This window comes from Lemur catta, chromosome 21, assembly GCF_020740605.2.
Source record: "Lemur catta isolate mLemCat1 chromosome 21, mLemCat1.pri, whole genome shotgun sequence".
Taxonomy (NCBI): Eukaryota; Metazoa; Chordata; class Mammalia; order Primates; family Lemuridae; genus Lemur; species Lemur catta.
The window spans coordinates 15,592,948-15,615,180 of record NC_059148.1 but is presented as its reverse complement, the minus strand read 5'-3'; the positions used below and the strand labels follow the sequence as shown (position 1 = coordinate 15,615,180).

Here is a 22,233-nt window from a genome sequence, read left to right as displayed (position 1 = left end):
CTGGGGACAGCAGTTCCTGGCTGAGGACAATGTGGATTATGAAATTAGTATATTTATGTAACACTTTGCAAAGAGATTCCAACTACAATTATGTCATTTTCCCATGAGGACGCTTTGCCAATGCCTGAGCTCAAACCACTATCACCCCTCACATGAATCTCCCTCATTCAGTAGTCTCCCTGGCTATAGAATTATCTGTAAAAATGGCCACCAAAAATCTACAGACAGAAAGTAGATTACTGGTTGCCCATGGATGTGCGGGGAGAGGGCTAATTCCTCTCCCCTTGAGTCACAGCTGGCCTTGTAACTTGCTTTGAGCAATAGAATGTGGAGGAAGTAGAGCTGGGTGTGGTAGCTCACACCTATAGTCCCAGCTACCTGGAGGCTGAAGCAGAAGGATTGCTTGAGCCCAAGAGTTTGAGGTTGCTGTGAGCTAGGCTGACGCCATGGCACTCTAGACTGGGCAACAGAGCGAGACTCTGTCTCAAAAAAAAAGAAAAAGAAAAAGAAAGAAAGAAAAGAAAAAGAAAAATTGCATCCTGCTCTTAAGATAGCTATACCCAGCCCTCCTGATTTAAAAAAAAAAAATGTACTGCATACATACAGAAAAGTGCACAAATCTTTAAGTATACAATCTGACTAATTTTCCTCAGTGAACACATCTACCTAGCCACCACCAAGATGAAGACCCCAGCCTCAGTTGTCTGGCCCCTTCCGGTTCACCAGACCCAGAGGTAACCACCGTCTTAACACCATCACCACTCATTAGTTTTGCCTGTTCTAGAACTTCCTATAAATGAAATTGCAGTCCGTATTTGTTCCTCTGTCTTCGTTTGCTCAAGATCATGTTTATGCGTTTGACTCGTTAAAGCTTCTCTTCTGGATTAAATTTGTAAAATGAGGACTGAGAAGGTTGGGAAGGAAGTTGAAGCCTGGGATTCTGAGAGGCCATCTCGGATACCATGCTTGGATTTTCCAAGAGGTGGAATCACATAAACCGCCCTCAGCGGACCTATCCTCTCTGCTAAAGCAGTAAGGCAAGTAGATGGAGAAGGGGGCGTGGTCACAACTGCTCGGACTCCTTGTGGGGGCGGGGCCTTAAGGGGGCGTGGCCCCAGGGCAACTTCCCAGCGGCAGATGTCGCCGGGGGCGGGGCTAGGCCAGGCTTCCTGTCTGTGCCTGCGGAATTGCAGTTTGACCCCGGAAGTGCGGGAGCTCCGAGACCTGTCACAGTGAACGGCGGCGGCGGCGGCGGCGGCGGCGGCGGCGCAGCGCCAGTGGTGGGGCCGCCGAGGTGAGTGCGTGGCTAGGCCCTGCTGGATGCGGAGCACGGGGTCCGGGAGGAGCCGCGGCTGTAACTTGGGCGGCCTCGGCTCCCCCACCCCCTGGCCTCCACGGCGGGGCCGAGGCTTACGCTGCCCTAGGGGCCGTGAGTCGCCCCCCCTCCCAGGGCTAGGCCGCCAGAGCCGGGAGCCCCGGGTTCGAGGCTTGGCCCCGAGTCCCTGTGGACGAGCCACAGATCCCCCACCCCCACCTGGGGCTTCAGTTTTCTCAGGGTTCATTCATTCGTTCAACAGATACTGGTCAAGCGCCTGGTCGAGCGCGTACTACGTGCCAGGCACTGAGGATACAGAGCAAGATAAACAAGGTTTCCTGCAGTCTTGGAGAATACAGTCTAGTGGGAGGACACAGTCAACGACAAGTAAATGCACAAGATGTTATAATTACAGCTATGAGAGAGTGAATACTTTAGGTAGAGCTATCACAATGTCTCTGAGGAGAGTAATATTGAATTGAGACCAGAAGAGTGATGACAGTCAGCGAAACAGAGGGAGCAGTAGCCCTGGGGATGCTACCAGGCCATATTGTAATCAGAGCTTGTACGGACATCCTCTCCTAAAGAAAGACCTTTCTTAACTTTTGGCTTTGGCTGCCCTGCCCGGCAAGGGGATACAGTGGTGGGCACAGACATAGTCATGGTTATTGTCCTTGTACTTTTGTAACTTCATGTTCCGACTCTGCCTAGTTAATTTCTACCCATACTTTAGACAAAAACTCAAATCTTCCCTGACATACTCTCTTCTCAAGTCAGGTCTCTAAGGTAAATGCTGCCATAGCCTGATGAGTCTTAACCTATATAGCATACATTATAGTATTGATTTTTGTTTGTATGGCTGTTGGATACATAGCTGTCTTTCCTATAAAGACTGTAAGCTCTGTGAAGGGCAGGACCAGGTCTGTTATTTGCCCACCTTAGAATTCTCTGGGCTTCAGTGCCTACCACATAGTAGGTACTCAGAAATCTTTGAATGAATTAGATCAGCAGTCCCCAACCTTTTTGGCACCAGGGACCAGCTTCATGGAAGACAATTTTTCCATGGACCACGGGGTCTGGGGGAATGGTTTCTGGATGATTCAAGCATATTATGTTTATTGTGCAGTCACACCTCTCTGCTAATGATAATCTGTCTTTGCAGCCACTCCCCAGTGCTAGCATCACTGCCTCAGCTCCACCTCAGATCATCAGGTATTAGATTCTCATAAGGAGCACAACCTAGATCCCTCACATGAGCTGTTTTTGGGTTTTTTTTTTTTTTTTTTTTTTTTTTTGAGACAGAGTCTTACTCTGTCGCTTGTCCCAGCTAGAATGCAGTGGCGTCATCATAGCTCACTGCAACATCAAACTCCTGGGCTCAAGCAATCCTCTTGCTTCAGCCTCCCAAGAAGCTGGAACTCCAGCCGCGCACCACCACACCCAGCTGATTTTTTCTATTTTTAGTAGAGAGGGGTCTTGCTCTTGCTCAGGCTGGTCTCGAACTCCTGACCTCAAGCGATCCTCCCACCTCAGCCGCCGAGAGTGCTAGGATTACGGATGTGAGCCACTGTGCTGGGCATTCGCATGCGTAGTTTACAGCAGTTTATAGTAGGGTTTGCGTTCCTATGAGAATCTAATGCCACTGCTGATCTGACAGGAGGCAGAGCTTATGCGGTGATTCCAGTGATGGGGAGCAGCTGTAAATACAGATGAAGGTTCACTCGCCCACCTCCTGCTGTGTGGCCTGGGTCTGTGGCCCTGGGTTGGAGACTGCAGAATTAGATGATTAACACAACGTTTACCTCTCTGGTGGCTCATAAGAGGTCTCTTCTGCCATCAATTTATCATCACCTCTTTCTAATCATGCCCCTCCCCCCACTTAAATGACTCCTCACTGCCTTCAGATGAAAGGCCAACATTTTTAGTGTAGCATTTGAGGCTCTTTTTAAACTGGCCCTATCTTCTCTATCCAGCCTCTTCTCTCATCATATCTGTCAGCCTCTTTCTTACCTGATGTTTTCAGCAACACCAAATGTCTCTTTCTTCTTCAAAGCCACACTTTTAAGACTCTGAGTCTTTGCTTATGCTTGCTGTCTGCTTGGAATGCCCACCTCTTCCTCCTGTCCTTCAACATCCAGGTTACAGGTCATCTTCTCTGTAACATCCTCCTTTCTCTGCTGTGCTCCAGTTTTAAAAATTTCCTGTTCTAGCTTTAACACCGAATGATAGTCATTTACATGCCCAGGTCAGTGTTTGCTGAATAAATGAAGACTCCCAAAATGCCCTTCCCATGGTTGGGACTGGAATAACAATAACAACTGAACTTTACTGAATGCCTATTATATGCCAGGTATTAAACACTCAGCATTGATTACTTCTCACAGCAACCCTGAGAGAAATTATGTACTATTACAATTCTGTTATCACAGATGAGGAAATGAAGGATTAGGGAGGTTATAGAACTGTTTCAGGTCTCAAAATGGGTAAGAAAAGATGGAGCCAGGACTGAACCCAGCCTATAGGACTGTAGAGCTCTCTTTAACCACCAAGCCAGGCTGGTCCTGAACTCTTGCAGGCACCGGCTTGTAGGAGTGAATTTCTTTTGAAAGCAGGTGCTATCTCTACCTGTCTAGACCTGGACTCTGGGGCCTACAGTTTAAAGGGTGGAGACCTGCCTCTTCCTTCTGACTGTTTCTCTACCCTATATTCCCACTGCTGTCTTTGGTGGGTGAGCCTGGAAAGAACTGGGCCTGTGAGTTATTTAGATTTCTGCACTGGCGTGCAGATCACTGGTGTTTCCAGCTGCTCTTCCAGCATCGCTGGATGGTTAGGAAAAAATTATTTTTTAACATATTCAGCACAAGAGCCCAAGGCAAAAGAGCTGGGCTTCAGTTTCAATTTGGCCACTAATGTATTTGCCTTGACTGGATCAAGGTTATTCTTTGGACATATAAAAATAATAATCTTTGTTGTCTTTAACTGGCTTGTGAGAGGCTAATAAGATAGTAACTCAATTAGAAATAACATACGCACAGCAGAGGATATTATCTATGCTTTGCAAAGCTGAAAGTTGAAAACTGTCCCCAGCCCTTTATTACTTTGCCTTGTGATTTTTTTCTAGGCCACCTCATGTGTAAAGAGACCATGTGTCTGATCCACCGGGATCCTAGAGCTGGAACAGGCCTCAAGGACTAGGCAGACTGGTCCTCTCTAGGGACCTCTCCACTTATATCCCTTTAGGGTGGGGATCTTTAAAGTCTTTCAAACAGGCCAGAACCAAGGTTCCTTGTGTACGAAGCTGTTCCCTCTGCCTGGAGCACCCTTCTTCACTGGCCAGTCTCCACTATCAAGACTACTCAGCTTCTCCTGATCCTTTGAACTCTCCTCTAGACATGCTTTGACAGCCACTCCACCCTCCTACCCCACGCTACCCCTAAGTTTGACTAGACCAGACACAGTATAGTGAGTGGTTAAGAGTCAACATGCTTCACCACCTACTAATTATGAGACCTTGGGCAAGTTTCTTATCTTCTATGAGCCTCCATATCCTCATTGATAAAATGAAGATAATAATAGAACTAACCTTAGCGATGTTGTGAGCATTAATACATATAAAGCAAGTTAACGGGGACAAAGTTAAGTTAATGCTGAGAATAGCACTTAGAAGAGCACTCCCGCATCTAACACGCATGTTGGGGTTGCTGTCATTGTCATTATTGTTGTCACTGGACCGTGAGCTCCTCCGGGGCAGAGACCCTGCCTTAGCAGTCTGTCTTCATATCATTAGGCCTGGCCTGAGGTCTGAGACACAGGACACCTGGTAGCTCGTGGCTCACCAGCCCTGCAACTTGTCTGTGAGGGCTCAGGAAGTGACAGTTTTCTCATCCTGGTCTCAGTCTGTCTTCACATTGTCATTGAGACCATGCCAGCCTTTCATGGCATGTCTTGTGAGGGGCCTAATTCACTTCTGTTCCATGATTCAGCCAATACACGTGTCCCTCCTGTGGGTCAGACCAAGTGATATTGTGAAAAGAATATTGGACAGGAAGACAGGAGACCTGGGGTCTGTCACTCACTGGCTCTGATGCCAGTTTGGGCCCCTATAGGAAGGAGCTTGGACTGGCAGTTTTCTCTGAATTCTCTCTTCCTCCTTGGTCCTCTGTTCATCCTTGTCCTTCTTTCCTGAAGCCTAGAGAGGTTGTAAAATCTTAACACTCTCTACAAGTGAGGAAAGGCCCATGGCTGCAACCCTCAAAAGACTTAAAGTCTGATTAGAGTCTTCGGAAGAGTGTCCTTGTATCCGGTCGTTCATCAAATATTTGATGAGGCCTCTATACCAGGCCTGTGCTGGTCACGGGAAAGGTAGCAAGAGAAAGAAAGCCCTGGGCACTGTCTTCACAGAGCTCACAGGCTACTGAGCACACAGAGCTGGAGCCATAATGAGAATGATCTAGTTACTTCTTAAAGCAGATGGGAATATATCAGGAGTCACCTGGGAAGTATTTTCCTCTACAATTGAGAACTACTGCTTTGAAAGTCACCTTCTCTGGATGAGTAGATGTGTTGGAAGCCCACAATAGGAGCCTCCTAAGGCCAGAGGTTGAAGCTTCTCTTCCAGCTCTGGGATCAGCCCCAGAGCAGGCCCTGCCCCCAGGAGTCTGTGTGTCTGCTCTGTTCTTCCCATCCATATTCCTTTCAGGAGGGTCACGCAGCACAATGCCAGCTCTGCCCCTGGACCAACTCCAGATCACCCACAAGGACCCGAAGACAGGAAAGCCGAGGACTTCACCCGCGCTGGTGAGCCGGTTGCCTTGAGGCCGTTCAGCCTGATATTTTCAATCTTGCAATTTCAGAAGCAAAAAGTAAATTCCTTCTTTATCTGCTGCAAGAATGACCCGAGGGCCATGGTCAGTGATTCAGTAGCTGAGACACTACTGGGCCCTTCCAGGCCCAGGGTAGAAGTTTCCTTCCGAGAAGCAGCTTGAATTTGAGCAGTATTTTCCATGTCACCACCCCACACCTTCCCCCCAAAGCATTTAATTTTGAATCAATCTGTTGGCAGTTCTGACTCAGCCTGAGTTGGGCTAGAAATGGACCAGCCCAAAGCCGGGTTTGGGGATTTGACCCTGTGGAGGGTATTCAGGTTTCAGGTAGGAGGTTTTCTGAGCTATCTAAGCTGCTATCCACACTTCGGTGGGAACGCTGATTTCAGAGGTTGGGCTGTCTTTTATCTCAACTGGAATAAGAAGCACCACACACACAGACTCCGGCAGGGCTTGTGAGACTGAAAAATAAGGAGGCTGTGAACATGCTGATTACCAGCTGCAGAGAGAGATTAGAGCCATGGAGAGGTGCCAGGCTGCTGAAGGAGACAGACGCAGGGACTGGAGTCCCCATACCCACTCGTTGTTTTCCCAAGAATATGAGTTTACTTGAACAAGGTGGAAGGAAGTGTTTTCTAGGGGCTTGAGTAAAGTTGTGGGAAACAGGAGCTTGGTGTTCTATTTCCTGCCTTTTGGATGGCTTCTTATTACTTCCTAAATACGCTCTAATAATAGTACCTAACATTTATGGAGTACTCGCCCTGTGCCAAACCGTTCTAAACACTTCACCTGGATTATCTCACTTAAGCCGCATCACAGCCCTATGAATAGGTATTTTGATTGTCTCCATTTTACAGATGAGGAAACTGAGAATTCAAGGTCACAGAACTAGGAAATTAGGGGAGCCAGGATGAGAACCCAGCCAGGCTGACCCTAGAACTCATACCCTTAACCTTCCTGCTATAAAGCTTCTCATTTCCTTTTCATAGTTTTTTTTTTTTTATGTATAGAGGATATTTATCAGAAAATCTAGAACTGTTCTATTTAGTAGGGTAGCCACCCGATAGGTAGCCATTTGTCACCTGTAGCTGTTGAGCAGTTGTAATGTGGAGAGTGCTTGAAATGTGAACCGAGGAACTGGATTTTTTTGTTAAATTTTAATTTATTTGAATTAAAATAGCTCCATGTGGTGAGTGCCAGTGCAGATACAGAGCAATTCCATCATCACAGAAAGTTCCGTTGGACAGCATTGGTGGAGACTGGCTCCTTGGGTGGTTGAGTCTGACTTTCCACCTCATCCCTCCCCCTGTGTTTTGAACGAACCCTGGGGTTGTTAGGTTGTGGGGCTGGTGGGAGGGCACACTCGGCCAGGGAAGGCTTCCTGAAGGAGGAGGATTCTGAACTGGGTATTGAAGTCGGGCAGAGCAATAGGAGAAGGGTGGAGCTGGCTGGAGGATTGGAGTATGCAGTCAGTCCTGGAGCCTTGAATGAGTCTGATTCTTACACCACCCACAAGTTACTTGAGGTGGTAGCTAGCAATATAGCAGAGTTACCAAGCACAGGCTTTGTGTTAATCTCGCACGTATTTGGCTGTGTGCGTTTGGGCACATTATTTAACCTCTCTAAGCCTCAGAATCAAAAAAGGGTAATAATAAGGCCCAGCTTTGTGGAGGTGGAGGGGGCATTGTAAGGATTAAATGAGATGTGTGTGAATTAGCACTACGCTTAGGACATAGTAAGCACTCAATGAATTATAGTTGTGATGGTGATGACAGCAGTGACAGTGACAGCAGCATTGAATGGGGGTAGGGTGAGAAGAGGGATGAGCTGAGGGAGACAGCTGCCTGGTCGAGGAGGGGTCTCCTTGGCCATACTGAAGAGCATTGCTAGGCAGGACAGCAGAAGCTCCTGAAAGATTGTCCTAAGATATGTACCCACCCTATATTCTTTGCTTTAGTCTCAACTTGGGGCAAGAAGATCTCTAGCCAAGGGTCAGTCACTACAGTGCCTTTGCAGGATAATAGGTAGAAGTAACGTTGGTTGAATAGCTGTTGTTCAAATGTCTCTACCTGAAGACCCAAAAGAAATAGTCTTGGGCCAGAATGGGTGAGTGGGCTCTTGAGGAAGACACGACTGACACAAAATTTGGAGAACAGTGCACAATGGTTTCCTATCAAGAAAAACAGAAATGTGATGGGCAGAGAATGTTCTTATAGGTTCGCAGAGCAAATGGGACCTAAGCTAGGCTCACTGAATGGGGGGGTGGACTTGGGTGGGAGAGAGGACACAGCTGGAGCCTGCTGCTCCCCTGCTCTGAAATCTTCTACGGCCCCTCATTCCCCCCAGAATAAAGTCTCCACTCTTGAGTTGGGCATTCAAGGTCCTTCAAAGACCTTGGTAGGATCTGGTCATTCATTACTTCCATTCATTCTTTTGTCCAGCCAGCAAATGTGTGTGGAGAGTTTGCTTGGTGCCAGGCATGATTCTAGGGACTGGGAATGCTGAGCAAAGCTCAGACTAGCTCCAGAGACCTACAGGCTAGTGAGACAGCTGAGAAGGCAGGCCTTCCCCTTTTATATAACTTTATTGAGGCATCAGTGAAGGGCAATAAACTGCACATATTTAAAGTATACAATTTGATTTTGACATCTGTATACACCCACGAAACCATCACTATAATCAAGACAATAAACATTTCCGCCATCCTGAGACGTTTCCTCTCTTTGATCCATCCTTTCATCGCTTCCTATCCCCAGCAACCACTGATCTGAAAGCACTTTTAATGCTGTCCAGTTGGTACAGTCAGGTAAGTACACAGTGCAGGTGCTAGGGGAGAGCTCAGGTGAGCTCCTAATCCAGTTGCAGTGGGAGTCAGGGAGGCTTCCTGGAGGAGGTGAAGACAGAGCCAGGTCTGAAGAACAAGCAACCAGACTAGGGTGGCACGTAGATACTGTAGGTCATTGAGTAGGTCTGCAGTGTAAGCTTTGGTTCAGATCCAGCCTCAGTTGTCTCCTTAGCCCCGTGACCTTGGGAAAGTTCTTGAACCTTACTGAGTCTTTTGTTTCCTCCTCTGTAAAATGGGGTGAATACTATCTCCCTTTTAAATTGTTGTTTTAGATAAAAAAGAAATAGGCTATGGAACATGCCTACTGAGCAGCTGGCACAGGGCAGGTCCTCAATAAGTGGTGGCTTTCATTGTCATCGTTCCAGCATTCTCCAAATCCATCTCCCACTGCCCAGTGCAATCTGTGCCCATTTTTTATGGCCCGTGTTTATGACTCTATAAAAATGCTGGGTTTTTTTGTCTAAAAATCCTTCCCATCCTCCAAGGCTTAGCTCAGATGCTGCCTGCTCCAGGAAGCCATCTCTTGTCCTCCAAGCTCTGCTAATTCCCTTCTGCACTCCCACGGTCCCTCTGCCAGGTTGGAGCTGTCACTTCCTCTGTTATGTGCTCACTTGGTGGCTTAGATGTGCTTCTTCCCCGCTTAGGATTGCAGGGAAAGTAGAGTCTCGGGTGTGTGTGTGTGTGTGTGTGTGTGTGTGTGTGTGTTTTAGGGGAATGAGTAGCCTGGCCTGAGGTGAATCAAAGAGGTAAAGTGTCGACAGAGGAAGGACGAAGCTTGAAAACCAAGGGGATGAATTTAGGCTCTAGACAATTGTTTTGAACTTTGTTCAGTGAGAATTCCTTTTTCAACAGATTCGTGCCTGGAGCTCCACTCTATACATTTTATTTAAATGGGAGGGGGTCCTGCAGATAAATGGCCCCAAGAATTCTTATAGAACCCAAAGACTGCACAGTTTGAAAACTTACATAAAGCAGTAGGAAGTCCTAGGTGGTTCTCAAGGAGGCTGACACATCAGTCTCAATTTTCCCATACCCCCTGGACCAGCAGACCTGGAAGTGAGTGGGTTGTGGTTGATAACAGCTGAGACGTTGCCTGGCTGTCCTCCTGCTTCCACTGCCCCAAGAGAAAGCAACCCTTATGTAGTCAGAGGGGAAAACTGAGCCCATCTTCTCTACTCTATGGTGAGCAAAGTAAGGTTTGTTCATGGCAAGGTAAGGGCTGGATGAGAGAGTTTGTGATTCTAAGCTGAGACCTGCAGTTACTTGATTAGAATCTTTTCTTTAAAAAAAAAAAATTACTGAGGTTTTTTTTTTCTGGTTATAAAAAGGATAGAGCACAGTGATATGTACAGTATGATACCATTTGTGTAAGGAAGAAAACAGACCCAAACAAATGCTTTATATGGATATATTTTAATGTAAATGCCTAGAAACGGTCTGCGAGGACAGCTACCAGATGGTGGTACCTCAGGGGGGGACACTGGGACTGGGAGTATGGTCCCAGGTGACTCGTCTCTATAACATTGTAAGTTTTTGAAAGAAAAGATGCTCATGTCTCACTTGTATAGTTAAAAATTAATTTTAAAAGCAATACATGTTCATTTTTTAAAAATTAGAAAATATATTCAACCCACAACCGCCCCTCCCAACACTAGAGATAACCACTGTTAGCTTTGGGGTGTTGTCCCTCCAACTTCTTCTTTTTTTAAAATCTGTACCAGTATGTGAAAATATATATGTACATATTTTTTAAACCAAAACCTGATTATATTAAATAGAGTTTTGTATCCTGCTTTCACTTCCCTAAACCTTTCCCCATGTCATTAAATGCTCTCCAAAAACATGGTTTTAAATGGCCGCCTCGTGTTCCCTGGATACAACCATGCCCCCTTTGTTAGATACACTTGGTTCTTTATGCTTAAAAGCTCTTTGGAGGGTCACCGGTTGGAACAGCCAAGTGTTGTCATTGCTGTGGGTTGGCAAATGGGCCCTCGCTGACTAACCTCTGCCACGTTAACACGTGGTTTTTGGATCCGTAGCACCCCGAGCAGAAGGCAGACCGGTATTTTGTGTTATACAAACCGCCCCCTAAAGACAACATTCCTGCCCTAGTGGAGGAGTACCTGGAACGCGCCACCTTCGTAGCCAATGACCTCGACTGGCTCCTGGCCTTGCCTCACGATAAATTCTGGTGCCAGGTAACATTCTATCAAAATTCCCGCTAAGACAAAGCACATGACATGCTGTTGGTTGGTTGCTGTTGTTTTTCTTCCTCCAGGAGGTGCTTTTTTGTCTACTTCTTAGACTGGATCCTTAACAGCACATTGTGGTTTGGATTGCTCTGTCTTGTATCACAATCTTAATGATGTTTACTCACCTTCCAGAGTGTCATTTTTAGAAACTTGTGTTTAGCCCTCGGCTCATTCATAGCTCCTTGGTCCCTGGGGTTGGAGTGTTTGCAATAGGCCAGGGCTGATGGGCAGTGAGCCCCTGCCCAGTCCACACAAAAGCCCTAGGGCCTCCGGGATAAATCCTCGCTCTCCTCTGTCGCCTGGCTTAGGTTATCTTCGATGAGACCCTACAGAAGTGCCTGGACTCCTACCTGCACTATGTCCCCCGCAAATTTGACGAGTGGGTGGCCCCGGCCCCTGAGGTTGTTGATATGCAGAAGCGCCTCCATCGAAGTGTTTTTCTCATCTTCCTCCGCATGTCCACGCACAAGGAATCCAAAGTAAGCCCCTGATCCCATGACGCCTGACACCTAACACCTCTGTGCCAGGCACTCCACCCCTGGGAAGGAAGGCTCTGGAAGCATTGGGTTTCCTCTTTGTCTTCCCTCCACCTTTATTCCCACCATTGGGAATGAAATCTGTGCCACCTCCCTTATCCTCTAGTTTACCAGGTCGGTCTGATCACACCCAGTGTTTTATCAATGGGAGGGCCCTTGCCAGCTGACGCGTGACTCTGCCTTTACTTGTGCGTCAGAGGGGAAAAGCATTGATTCTGACTTTTTAAAGGAACTTGTATGCTCTTTTTAAAACTCTTTGCTGTTTCTTCCCTGACTTTCAAAATAATAGTGCTGTCTCTGAACAACTTAAACATTACAGAAATATACAGGTAGTGAATGTCACCCACAAAATCCCCTCCCCCCAAAATAACCACTGTTAAGGTCAAGGTGCATGCTCCTACAGGGAATTTTTTTGCCTTTGAGTGTGTGTGTGCATGCATATTTAAAAAATAGGATCTTGCTTTTTTTTTTTTTTTTTTTTTGAGACAGAGTCTTGCTCTGTTGCCCTGGATAGAGTGCAGTGGCGTCATTGTAGCTCACTGCAGCCTTAAACTCCTGGGCTCAAGCGATCCTCTTGGCTCAGCCTCCCAAGTAGCTGGGACTAAGGATCTTGCTTTTTTAAAAAGCTTTTTTAGTATGAAACTTTCAAATATATGCATACACAAAATTTTCATATACAAAGTACAATGAATCCCATGTACCTGAGTTTTCTTTTTTCCTGGAGTATTTTCAAGCAATCCCAGACATCATGCTAATTTACCCATAAATATTTCAGAATGAATTCCCAGCTGACTGTTTTGTAGTGTGCTTTTGCTGCTTTCTGCATTAAAATGGAGGATAGCTGTTGCTCCAAGTCTGTGCAGGAGACTCAGATATGCCCACAGTGTGCACAGACCATCATTGATTAGCTGATCCCCAGCTGATGAATCTAGAGGTTGTTTCTCATGAGTTTGCTATTACTTTGCAATGCATGAGCATTCAGAAAGTCTCTGTCCTTTCTCTCTGCACTTTTCCTTAGGATCACTTCATTTCCCCCTCTGCATTTGGAGAAATCCTCTACAATAATTTCCTCTTCGACATCCCAAAGATCCTGGACCTCTGCGTGCTCTTTGGAAAAGGAAACTCACCACTGCTCCAGAAGATGATAGGTATGTAGGATGCGGGGCCGGGAGGATTCACAGAGACAGCCTCTGTGTGCTGAATGAGAGGTGGCAAAGGCCAGCGCTTAGATAGTACAGAGGGATTCAGCACAGTAGGGGTAGGTAGTGCTAGGAAATTGCTTAAAAGATACATGAGTGTCAACTCAAAGAAGTGATTAGGTGTGATAGGAGAGTGGAGACAAAAATGTGTACCAGGGGCTGGGCACGGTGGCTCAGACCTATAATCCCAGCACTTTGGGAGGCCGGGGCAGGAGGATCTCTTGAGCCCAGGAGTTTGAGACCAGCCTGAGCAACACAGTGAGACCCCATATCTACAAAAAATTAAATTAGCTGGGCATGTTGGCACACTTCTGTAGTCCTAGCTATTTGGGGGGCTAAGGCAGGAGTTTCACTTGAGCCCAGGAGTTTGAGGTTGCAGTGAACTATGATGACACCACTGCATTCCAGCCTGATGAAAGAGCAAGACCCTATCCCTTCCCCTGCCAAAAAATGTGTACCAGATGGTTCCTCAAGGATCTGGGAGTCTTAGTATTAGGCTGTATGTCAAATAAAGAAGTGGGGAAGTTTCCTTTGGCGATGAGAGTCAGAGCAGCAGTGATAGCGAACCTTCATTTGAGTGTGTTCCGGGGCCCTGGCACTCTGCCGAGCACTCCACATATGTTATCTCAATTGCATCCTCATAGCAGCCCTGTGAGATAAATGCTGTCATCGTCCCCATTATAGATAAGGAGACCGAGGTTAGAATGTAATGGGCCTGCCCGAGTGGACATGGCTAATAAATGGTCCAGCTGGGACATATGTCCACGTAGACCTGACTCTCAAGCTCTTGCTCCTTGCCACTCCCTCCTTCAGGGATGATGGGGCTGCCTCAAACATGTCATGATTTGCATTGTCGCTGAGAGCAGATGGGGACAGAGTTCAGAGAGGACTCTCTTAGGTTGTGAAAAGAACAGACGTCAGCGGTTGGATCCTATCAGGAGGCAGTGGGCTGGAAAGTTCTATCAGAAGTGGTATCCTTGTTCTAGTGCTACAGAGGGAGTGGTCCAGTGGATTCCTCTTCGAATTGTAACTCATGGAGTTGAGCCTGGCACAGAGCAGTGTTTGCCCTGGGCACCTGCCAGCCTTCCTTACCCTGAGATCACAGTACAAAATCTTCTAACTACCCGGTTACAAAGCCGAGTTATCCTTTGTAATGGTCCCCTTCATTCCTTCCTGCCCATCCTTCCATTTTTTTTTTCCTGATAATAATAATAATAATAATAAGGCAATATATGTTAATTTAGAAAATTTTGGAAGGATATAAATTATAAAGAAGCAGGAAGGCAATTACTAAATTTCAAACAAGAGACAACCATTTGGTTATTTTTTCCTTCCAGTCTTTGTGTATTTTTTAAAAATATTTGTAATGTATATGAAATTTTATATCCAGCCTTTTCATTAGAACCATCTCTGGTTTCTCATTCAGATCTAATTATTGCCTGATCATCATTAATCTTTTTTTATTTTTCCAGGGAAAGACCCTTAATAATTTTACATAGAGAGGATGGGGTGAGTGAGCAACAGAAGGCACGGTTAGTTAGACAAACAATAGGTCAGTTTGGTTAGAGTGGAGCATTCCAGGAGGGCAACAGCGGGAGACGGGGGAGGGGGAAGTTGGAGCTATACCAGGAAGGGCTCCGTGCCAGCCTTTAGCTCTTAGGAAGTGGGATTGCTTGGTGGCTAAGAAGGCAGGCTCTGCAGTTCAACTGCCTAGTTCATACCCCAGCTCTATTCCTGACTGTGTCACCTTAGTCAACTCAGTTAACTACCTTAAGCCTCAGTTTTCTCATCTGCAGAAAGAAAAGACAAGTAAGGGCTGGGCGCGGTGGCTCACGCCTGTAATCCTAGCACTTCAGGAAGCTGGAGCGGGAGGATCCCTTGAGGCCAGGAGTTCAAGACCAGCCTGGTGCAACATAGAGAGACCCCATCTCTACAAAAAAATTAAAAAATTAGCAAGGCGTAGTGGCATATGCCTATAGTCCTAGCTACTTGGGAGGCTGAGGCAGGAGGATCACTTGAGCCCAGGAGTTCAAGCCTGCAGTGAGCTATGAATGGCACCACTGTGCTCCTGTCCAGCCTGGTTGACAGAGTGAGACTCTGTCTCTAAAAAAATAAAAATAAATAAATAAAATAAAAAAAGATACCTGCTTTATAGAGTGGTTATAGGGATTAAATATGAGGGGGGTGTGGCTAGGCATAGTGGCTCTCACACCTGTAATCCTAGCACTCTTGGCAGGGTGAGGTGGGAGGATCACTTGAGGTCAGGAGTTCAAGACAAGCCTGAGCAAGAGTGAGACCTGTCTCTATCAAAAGCTGAAAAATTAGCCGGGCGTCATGGTGTGCACCTGTAGTCCGAGCTACTTAGAGGGCTGTGGCAGAAAGATTGCTTGAGCTCAAGAGTTCAAGGCTGCAGCGAACTATGATGGCACCACTCCACTCTACCTGGGGCAACAGAGCGAGAGCTAGACTGTGTCTCAAAAAAAAAAAAAAAAAAAAAAGGAGGTGATGTGAGTAGAGTGCACAGCACAGTGCCTGGCATGTTACAAGCACTTGGTAAGCATGAGCTCTTATTGGGACGAGGCCATGGAGCCTCTAGGAGCTTGGAGCAGGGCAAGGAGCCACCTGGTAACAAGGTTAATCTGGCAGCATGCAGGTGAGGAGGGTGGAGATAGGAGGCCACGGAGGAGGTCGGGGCTTCAGCGTGGGTGCTATGGTAAGAGCCTGGTTGGGCCACTGAGGGGAAGGGTCATGCAGGAGGCAGAAGCAGGGCTTGGTGAGCTCAGCTGGAAAGAAAGATCTTAACAGTTCTGGAGAAAACTGGTGTTGCTTGCAGAAAAAGGGCCTTTGAGAGGCGGGGGAGGGGGTGTGAGTAGAGGCGAGGTGGTGTTGTGGTGTTCCAGCTTTTGGGTGTAAGATGGCTGTGCCGATCCAGGGGGAGTTGACGTGGCAAGGGTGGAGCAAGAAAGCTGTCTGCTGCCCAGGCTCCTAATCTTTTGAGTCATCGACTCCTTTGAGAATCAGATGAAAGCTTCTCTCCAGAAAAAATGTACCCCCTTATAGACTCTGAGGTGTTTTTAGAGTGTTTGCAAATCCCCCACGTTGAGAACCCTAAACTGGCTTATTAAGGCGACCTCTTATTTGGTGCTTAAAGGGTGATTAACACAAAACAGGTCTGGACCAGGCATCAGGAGCCCTTCACTGTACACAGGCGTGTGTGTGTGTGTGTGTGTGTGTGTGTGTGTGTGTGTGTGTGTGTGTGTGTTGGGAGTGGGTGTGGGAGCGGTATAGAGAAGTGGCTTGCAGTCTCTCTCTGTCACACACACACACACACACACACACACACACACACGTAGCTCTCTTTCCAACCCTTGAGCAAAAGGCACAACAAGGGGCAGTCTTCAATTTCTACACCACAGTAACTTCTGGGCAAAGCAATCGCTTATAAGAAGACTGACAAGGGAGAGAAGGTGGGAGAAAGGGAACTGGTTGACTCTCCTGTGGGCAGAAGCCCAGTCTCTACCCTGCTTTTTTTTTTTTTTTTTAAACCTTCAAGGCTAGAATTGTGAATCAGCAAGTGTAATTTTGAAAATAAAGCCTTTCAATTAGGCTTTCTTGGAGCTGCTTTGCAAAGTAGGAGTAGACTGGGCCTTGGCCCGATCGTGGACTGCAGTGACCCATTTGGCAATCGCTGCCATTCGCCATGGGTTTCTGAACTGCTTTCATCTGAGAAGGGACATTTTGGAAGACGCCATTGCCGTTCCTTACCTTTTTATTATTTCTTTAGGAGATCAAAAGTTAAAAAGATCTTCACTGTCATTGGAATCAGATAAAGGAGAGGAAAGGGATTTGGAAGACATCAAGGATAGACTGTGAAATTTGATCTATATTGATGCTTGTAAAACACCGCTGTTACTTAGGCTTTAGCACGGGAAGGATCGTGAGGGAGTGCCTCCCCAGTGCTAGGTGGTCGGGATGACATGGGGAACACGGTGCGGCCCTGGGAGTCGTGGGAGGCTTCTCCCTGGAGAAGGTGACACCTCCCTTATAGTGGCGTTAGCTCTGGGAGGGTACTCCAGGCAGAAGGAGGGGACAGGGCTCATTGTCTGAGGTTGAGGATAGTTTGAGGAAGGAATGCAATGTAGAGAACGGGAAGAGGGTGGCCTAGGATGTCAGCAGGGGTCAGATCTCAAGGGCCTTTTGTGCCATGGCCAGGAGTTTGGACTTGACCTTGAGTATAATTATAGGAGGGTTTTACAAGGAAAAGCAGAGGGTGCTAGGGAGATAGCTCAGTCATTCCTTGCTTGTCAGGAGTAGGAGGTGGGTGCAGATGGTCTAGGTGCACCTTCACAGGTTGCGGGATCAGCGCCCATCTGGAGGTGGGAGGTGCTAAGCAAGCCCGTGCTGGTAAAACTGAGCTTTCTGGAATCAAGGAATGAAGTGGCCTCCAGGAAAGTGTGTACAGAAAGTCCAGCCACCTAGTGACTTGCTTACTCACCCAGCTCTGGCTTTTGAACTCATTCATTTTTTAAATCCTCTGGGGTCTGGCGAGGGCTGCAGGGTCATCAGGAAGGAAACCAAGGGCACACCTGACTAAAGGCAGAGGACACCTAGAATTCAGAACATACTAATACCAGCTGGCCTTGGATGCCGGGGTTACAGGGGATGAAGGGCCCTGGCCTCTTACTGGCATTGGTATTTCACATGGTCATGTCCCCCAGCTAGCTGCGATCCTCCCCCTTCCCTCCCCTCTTCCTTGCCATTTGGGCAGCTGGAACACTTGGTCTCTGTTCCAGTTACCATATGCTCTAACCTACGCACTCCCAGCAGCAGCACTTGGGGAGTAGTAAACACTTGGAGACGGGCTTCATTTTATAGGAACAACTGCAAATGTGTGGTAAATCAGCTGCAAACGTGTGGTAAATCTCTCTGCAGCTCTCTCTCAGGCCTCTCACCTTGGAGTAGCATGGATGAGTATGGCTAGCATATTCAAAAGGGAAGGGTACGAGAATTTCCAGAGAAATTTCTCCCTGGAGTCTCCTCACATTTTTGGAGGTGTGGCCTGGCAAGGGTCCTGGAATATTGCATCCAGGTTTCTTGAGCAAAGAGATCGTATCTCCTAATTTTCCTGGATGACTAACTCCCGATTCCAAAGCCAAAGCCGTCATAGGAGGCACAGTGCCCAAGTGTGATCAATCCCTGGGGATGTCTGGACGAGCTGGTTTGACCAGGGCAGGTCTTTCATGTAATTCGCTAGGCAGAGGTGCTTAAAAGGTTAAACTGTACTGAGCAAGGTCCCTCCCCCACCCTGGAGAAGTTTCTAGGCTGGGCCAACGCTCAGTGCCAGCAGGGCCTGAGGCCAGGACTAGTCCTAGGTCCTAGCCATAGACAGGCTTAGAAAAGGGGAGAAAGGTCACAGAAAGTGCTGACAACCGTTTGCAACGTGTCCTTTTCACCACCTCCCCACCCCCAACTTCCACCTTTTCCCAATTCCTACTTTTCTCTTCTTTAGGAAACATCTTTACCCAGCAGCCAAGTTACTATAATGACCTGGATGAAACCATGCCCACCATCCTTCAGGTACCAGCTTTCGCCCTGCCCAGGGGAGGGTGAGTTGGGAAGCAGACCCCAACCCTTTCCTCCACGTGATGGTGTTCCTTGACTTCTGCAAGAGCCGAGGGACATGTTTGTTCCCCACCCGCCTCTCTAGGGCCATCTCCCCAGACCACACCCCTTCACATTTACCCTTCCCCCTCTTGAACAGGACTGAAATCTAAGGGCTCACTGGCACTCACACAAAAAGAGTTTGGCTTGCCTTTTGTGTCACTTGCCAACAGCCATAGGCCTCTGAGGATGTTCCTCTAAGAGACCCATGTTTCTCAAATAAGAGCTTAAAAGTTTTACAAAATCATTTCATGAAATAATGTTCATTGTGGAAAATTTGGAAAATATTTGCAAACAGAAAGAGGAATATTACTCTTCCCGCATAACCCCACCTCCAAGAGATATCCACTATTTACAGGGACTTTTGGAATAGTTACATGCTTGCCTAAAGACAGCACTCTCCATTTGATACGTCTATATTTTACAGTGGGCTCTGTTTTCCCCCCACTGTTTGTTTGTCTTTTATTTCAATATAGTTCCCATAAATAGCCATCTATAGGGGTTCCAAAAATCCGTTATATATTGCTAAAGATATGTCTTAAATGCTCATTATCAGACACTTGGTCAGCCCATCCAGTCAGAAAATACCTGCCAGATTCTGGGAGCTTTACATACATGTTGTCTTTTCAGCTCTCTTCGCAATCTGTAAGAAGGATGCTCCCATAATCCTCATCTTACACAGTTTTTACTCTGACCCCACTCTCTGAGAAGGTCATTGTCTCAGCCGGTATCCCAGGGACATAGGTACCAATTTCAAAGATTCTAAGACAGTTTCTATGTTACCCAGTCCTGGCTGCAGGCGGGGATCCCAGCCCTGGTTTATTAGGACGTCAGAGAGTCCTTTTTGCCTTTCACAGGTCTTCAGCAATATCCTCCAGCACTGTGGTTTGCAAGGGGACGGGGCCAGCGCCACACCCCAGAAACTCGAGGAGAGGGGCCGGTTGACCCCCAGCGACATGCCTCTGCTGGTGAGGTTGCCCTTCAGCCCAGCCTCTTGCAGCCCCTCGCCCCAGCTCAGTGAGTGGCTGTGTATTCCCATCACTCAGACTTAGAGCACTTTCAGCAGATTTGCAGTTCTCTCTGGGAGCTTCACTGATGGAGCAATGGGAAGAACAGGGAACTAGAATTCAGAGGATGGGGGTCTAGAACTAACTCACTTCGCTCAACAGGCCCCTTTGTGCCTTCACTGAGCTCATCATTCCTTTAGTAGAGTTGTATCGAGAAGCCCCAGCACGTGGCAGGCCCTATGCTAGGCCTTGAGGTAAAGTAGTGAGCAAAAGCAGACACGGTCCTGCTCTCATGGAAATTAGAGTCTATGGGGACGACAGACAGAAGGCAGACATTTAAGGAGCCCAGACGTGTGTCAGGTACTGCACTAAGCACTGGAGGTAGAGCAGGAAGGAGGCAGCCATGAGCCTCCTGCCCTCCTGGAGCTTGCAATCTCGTTTCAGCAGGGCACATGCCAGGTGCTGCAGGAGCAAATCATTTTACCCCTCTGAACCTCGGTTTCCTCATCTGTAAAATGGAGATCCTAGCAGCTGCCCAGCCTACTTTTCAGAGGTGTCAAGAGAATCAGGAAAGTGTCTGAGAAAGCACCCCATGTTCTGTATATCCTCTTCAAAATGGGAGAAAAGTGCGGGCTTGGTATTCTTATCCTCACTGGAGTGTTCCTTCCCTGCACAGGACGAGAAATGTCTTCAGATTCAGGGCTTGGTTTTCCTTCATCTTAGAAGAGACTCCTATTATCTTAGAACTAGAAGTAATCCTTCTAGAGAGCGTAGGCTGGAGGTCTGTAGAGCTACAGTGGCAAGACCTGAGGCTTAGAGAGGTTAGGGGACTTGCCCAGATTTTGCTGCTGGACACAGAGCCGGGCTTTGCCCAGGACCTCCAGTGATCTCTTCCTCCTGCGCCACATCCTGCCTGTTGGAGACCCCAACTTTGTCAACTTTGTCTCAGACTCACCGCAGATCTGTTTATGGGGGCAGAGAAGAGTAATGCATTGTTTTCTTTTGGCAATAGGACTTAAAGGACATTGTTCTCTACCTTTGTGATACCTGCACTACACTTTGGGCCTTTCTGGATATCTTCCCTCTTGCTTGCCAGACCTTCCAGAAGCACGACTTTTGTTACAGGTACGGCAGTAGTTCTGGCTGTTGAAGTAGAGGTTCTGGTTCACATGCTCATTTAAGAAATGTTTATTGGGTGCTTAGCGTGTGTCACTTCTTCCTCCAGCCTGGGGACACGGCAGTGACGAAGACAGTTAAAGCGCCTGCTTGTGTGGAGCCAGCCTTTTAGAAGCACTCCCATTTTTGGCTAAGAATAGGACAGGAGGGGAAAAAACCAATAACACAACCAAGAAAAGGGTAGTTTCAGTTCCGATTCATTTTGTTTCAAAGCCCCTATTATGGGCAGGCACAGGGAGTCAATAAGAAATGGTCTAGAGGGGCGGGAGCTGAGGAATAAATAAATGAATGAATGAATGGGAAAAAAGAAGAAACAAAAGGCTTGAGGACTTCAGCGTCTAGCCCAGCATCTACAAGGAAACAATAAGGGCGGGGCCAGGAAGTGACCCTTAAGAGAGGTCTTGAATGCCAGGCATGGTGGCTCACACCTGTAATCTCAGCACTTTGGGAAGCTGAGGCAGGAGGATTGCTTGAGGCCAGGAGTTTGAGACCAGCTTGGGCAACATCGCAAGACCCCATGTCTACAAAACATTTTAAAAATTAGCTAGACATGGTGATGCACACTTGTGGTCCCAGCTACATGGAGGGTGAGGCAGGAGGATCACTTGAGCCCAGGAGTTCAAGGTTGCAGTAAGCTATGATCACATCACTGTACTCCAGCCTAGGCGCCAGAGAGACACTCTTTCTCTTAAAAAATAAATAAATAAATAAATAAACAGGTCTTGAAGAATGAACAGAAATCTTCCAGACAAAGTTCCATCTATTTGTCTTTCAGTCCAGAAAAAAAAAAACTTGCAGTGCCAGGAAGGGCATTCCAGGTAGGTGAAGTGAAGATGCAAAGGCCCAGAGTGTGTTCTGGGGAGAGCCAGGGAACAGGGTGCACCAGGAGGCAGGCAGTGGGGACACCAGGACAGCAGGAAAACGAGCCAGTAACAAGAGCTGACTTGGGATAAGTCAGTAGAAGTCAGATTGTGAGGAACCTTGTATGTGCTGGCACGGCCTTTATTCTACAGGCAGCAGGGAGGCTTTTATCCAGGGGACTCGTAGAAAGATCCTACTGGGATGAAGACAGACACGGAGGAGAATATGGGACAGGGAGGGGGACAGCACTTTGCCATCTTAGCACCATGAGCATCTGTTCCTTGTGCAGCATTCCCAGGCCATGGTGAAGGGGCTGGCAACCTGCGTGTTGCCTGGCAACACAGGCTTGGGCCAGTTCTCAGTGGCCTCTGATTGTCACTCTTAGCAGGCATCTCTCCCTCCCATTCACAGCAGTTCCTGGGAGCTGCCCAACCCCACCATCCAGCCATCCGTCCATTCTGTCATTTACTTTCCCATTCAACAGAACATTTATCTAGTGCTTACATGTGCCAGAGATGGCAGCTGGTGCCGTGACCCCTCCCTGGTCTCCTCAGCTTA

At 47.4% G+C, this 22,233-nt stretch overlaps 1 protein-coding gene across 2 annotated transcripts in view; it reads left to right on the top strand.

Annotated features, from left to right (window-relative positions):
• Positions 1 to 1,162: 1,162 nt before the first annotated feature.
• ASCC2 (activating signal cointegrator 1 complex subunit 2) overlaps positions 1,163 to 22,233 on the top strand; it is a 39,887-nt gene continuing 18,816 nt past the window's right edge. The window contains exons 1-8 of one of the 2 annotated variants that reach the window (XM_045534427.1): positions 1,172 to 1,294; positions 6,015 to 6,112; positions 11,023 to 11,181; positions 11,544 to 11,714; positions 12,790 to 12,919; positions 18,480 to 18,547; positions 19,489 to 19,599; positions 20,651 to 20,763. In XM_045534427.1, the coding sequence (XP_045390383.1) occupies positions 6,032 to 6,112; positions 11,023 to 11,181; positions 11,544 to 11,714; positions 12,790 to 12,919; positions 18,480 to 18,547; positions 19,489 to 19,599; positions 20,651 to 20,763 (833 nt within the window). In that variant the 5' untranslated portion in view covers positions 1,172 to 1,294; positions 6,015 to 6,031. Of the gene's footprint in view, positions 1,295 to 6,014; positions 6,113 to 11,022; positions 11,182 to 11,543; positions 11,715 to 12,789; positions 12,920 to 18,479; positions 18,548 to 19,488; positions 19,600 to 20,650; positions 20,764 to 22,233 lie in introns of both variants that reach the window. The other variant, XM_045534428.1, reaches the window with a different exon arrangement.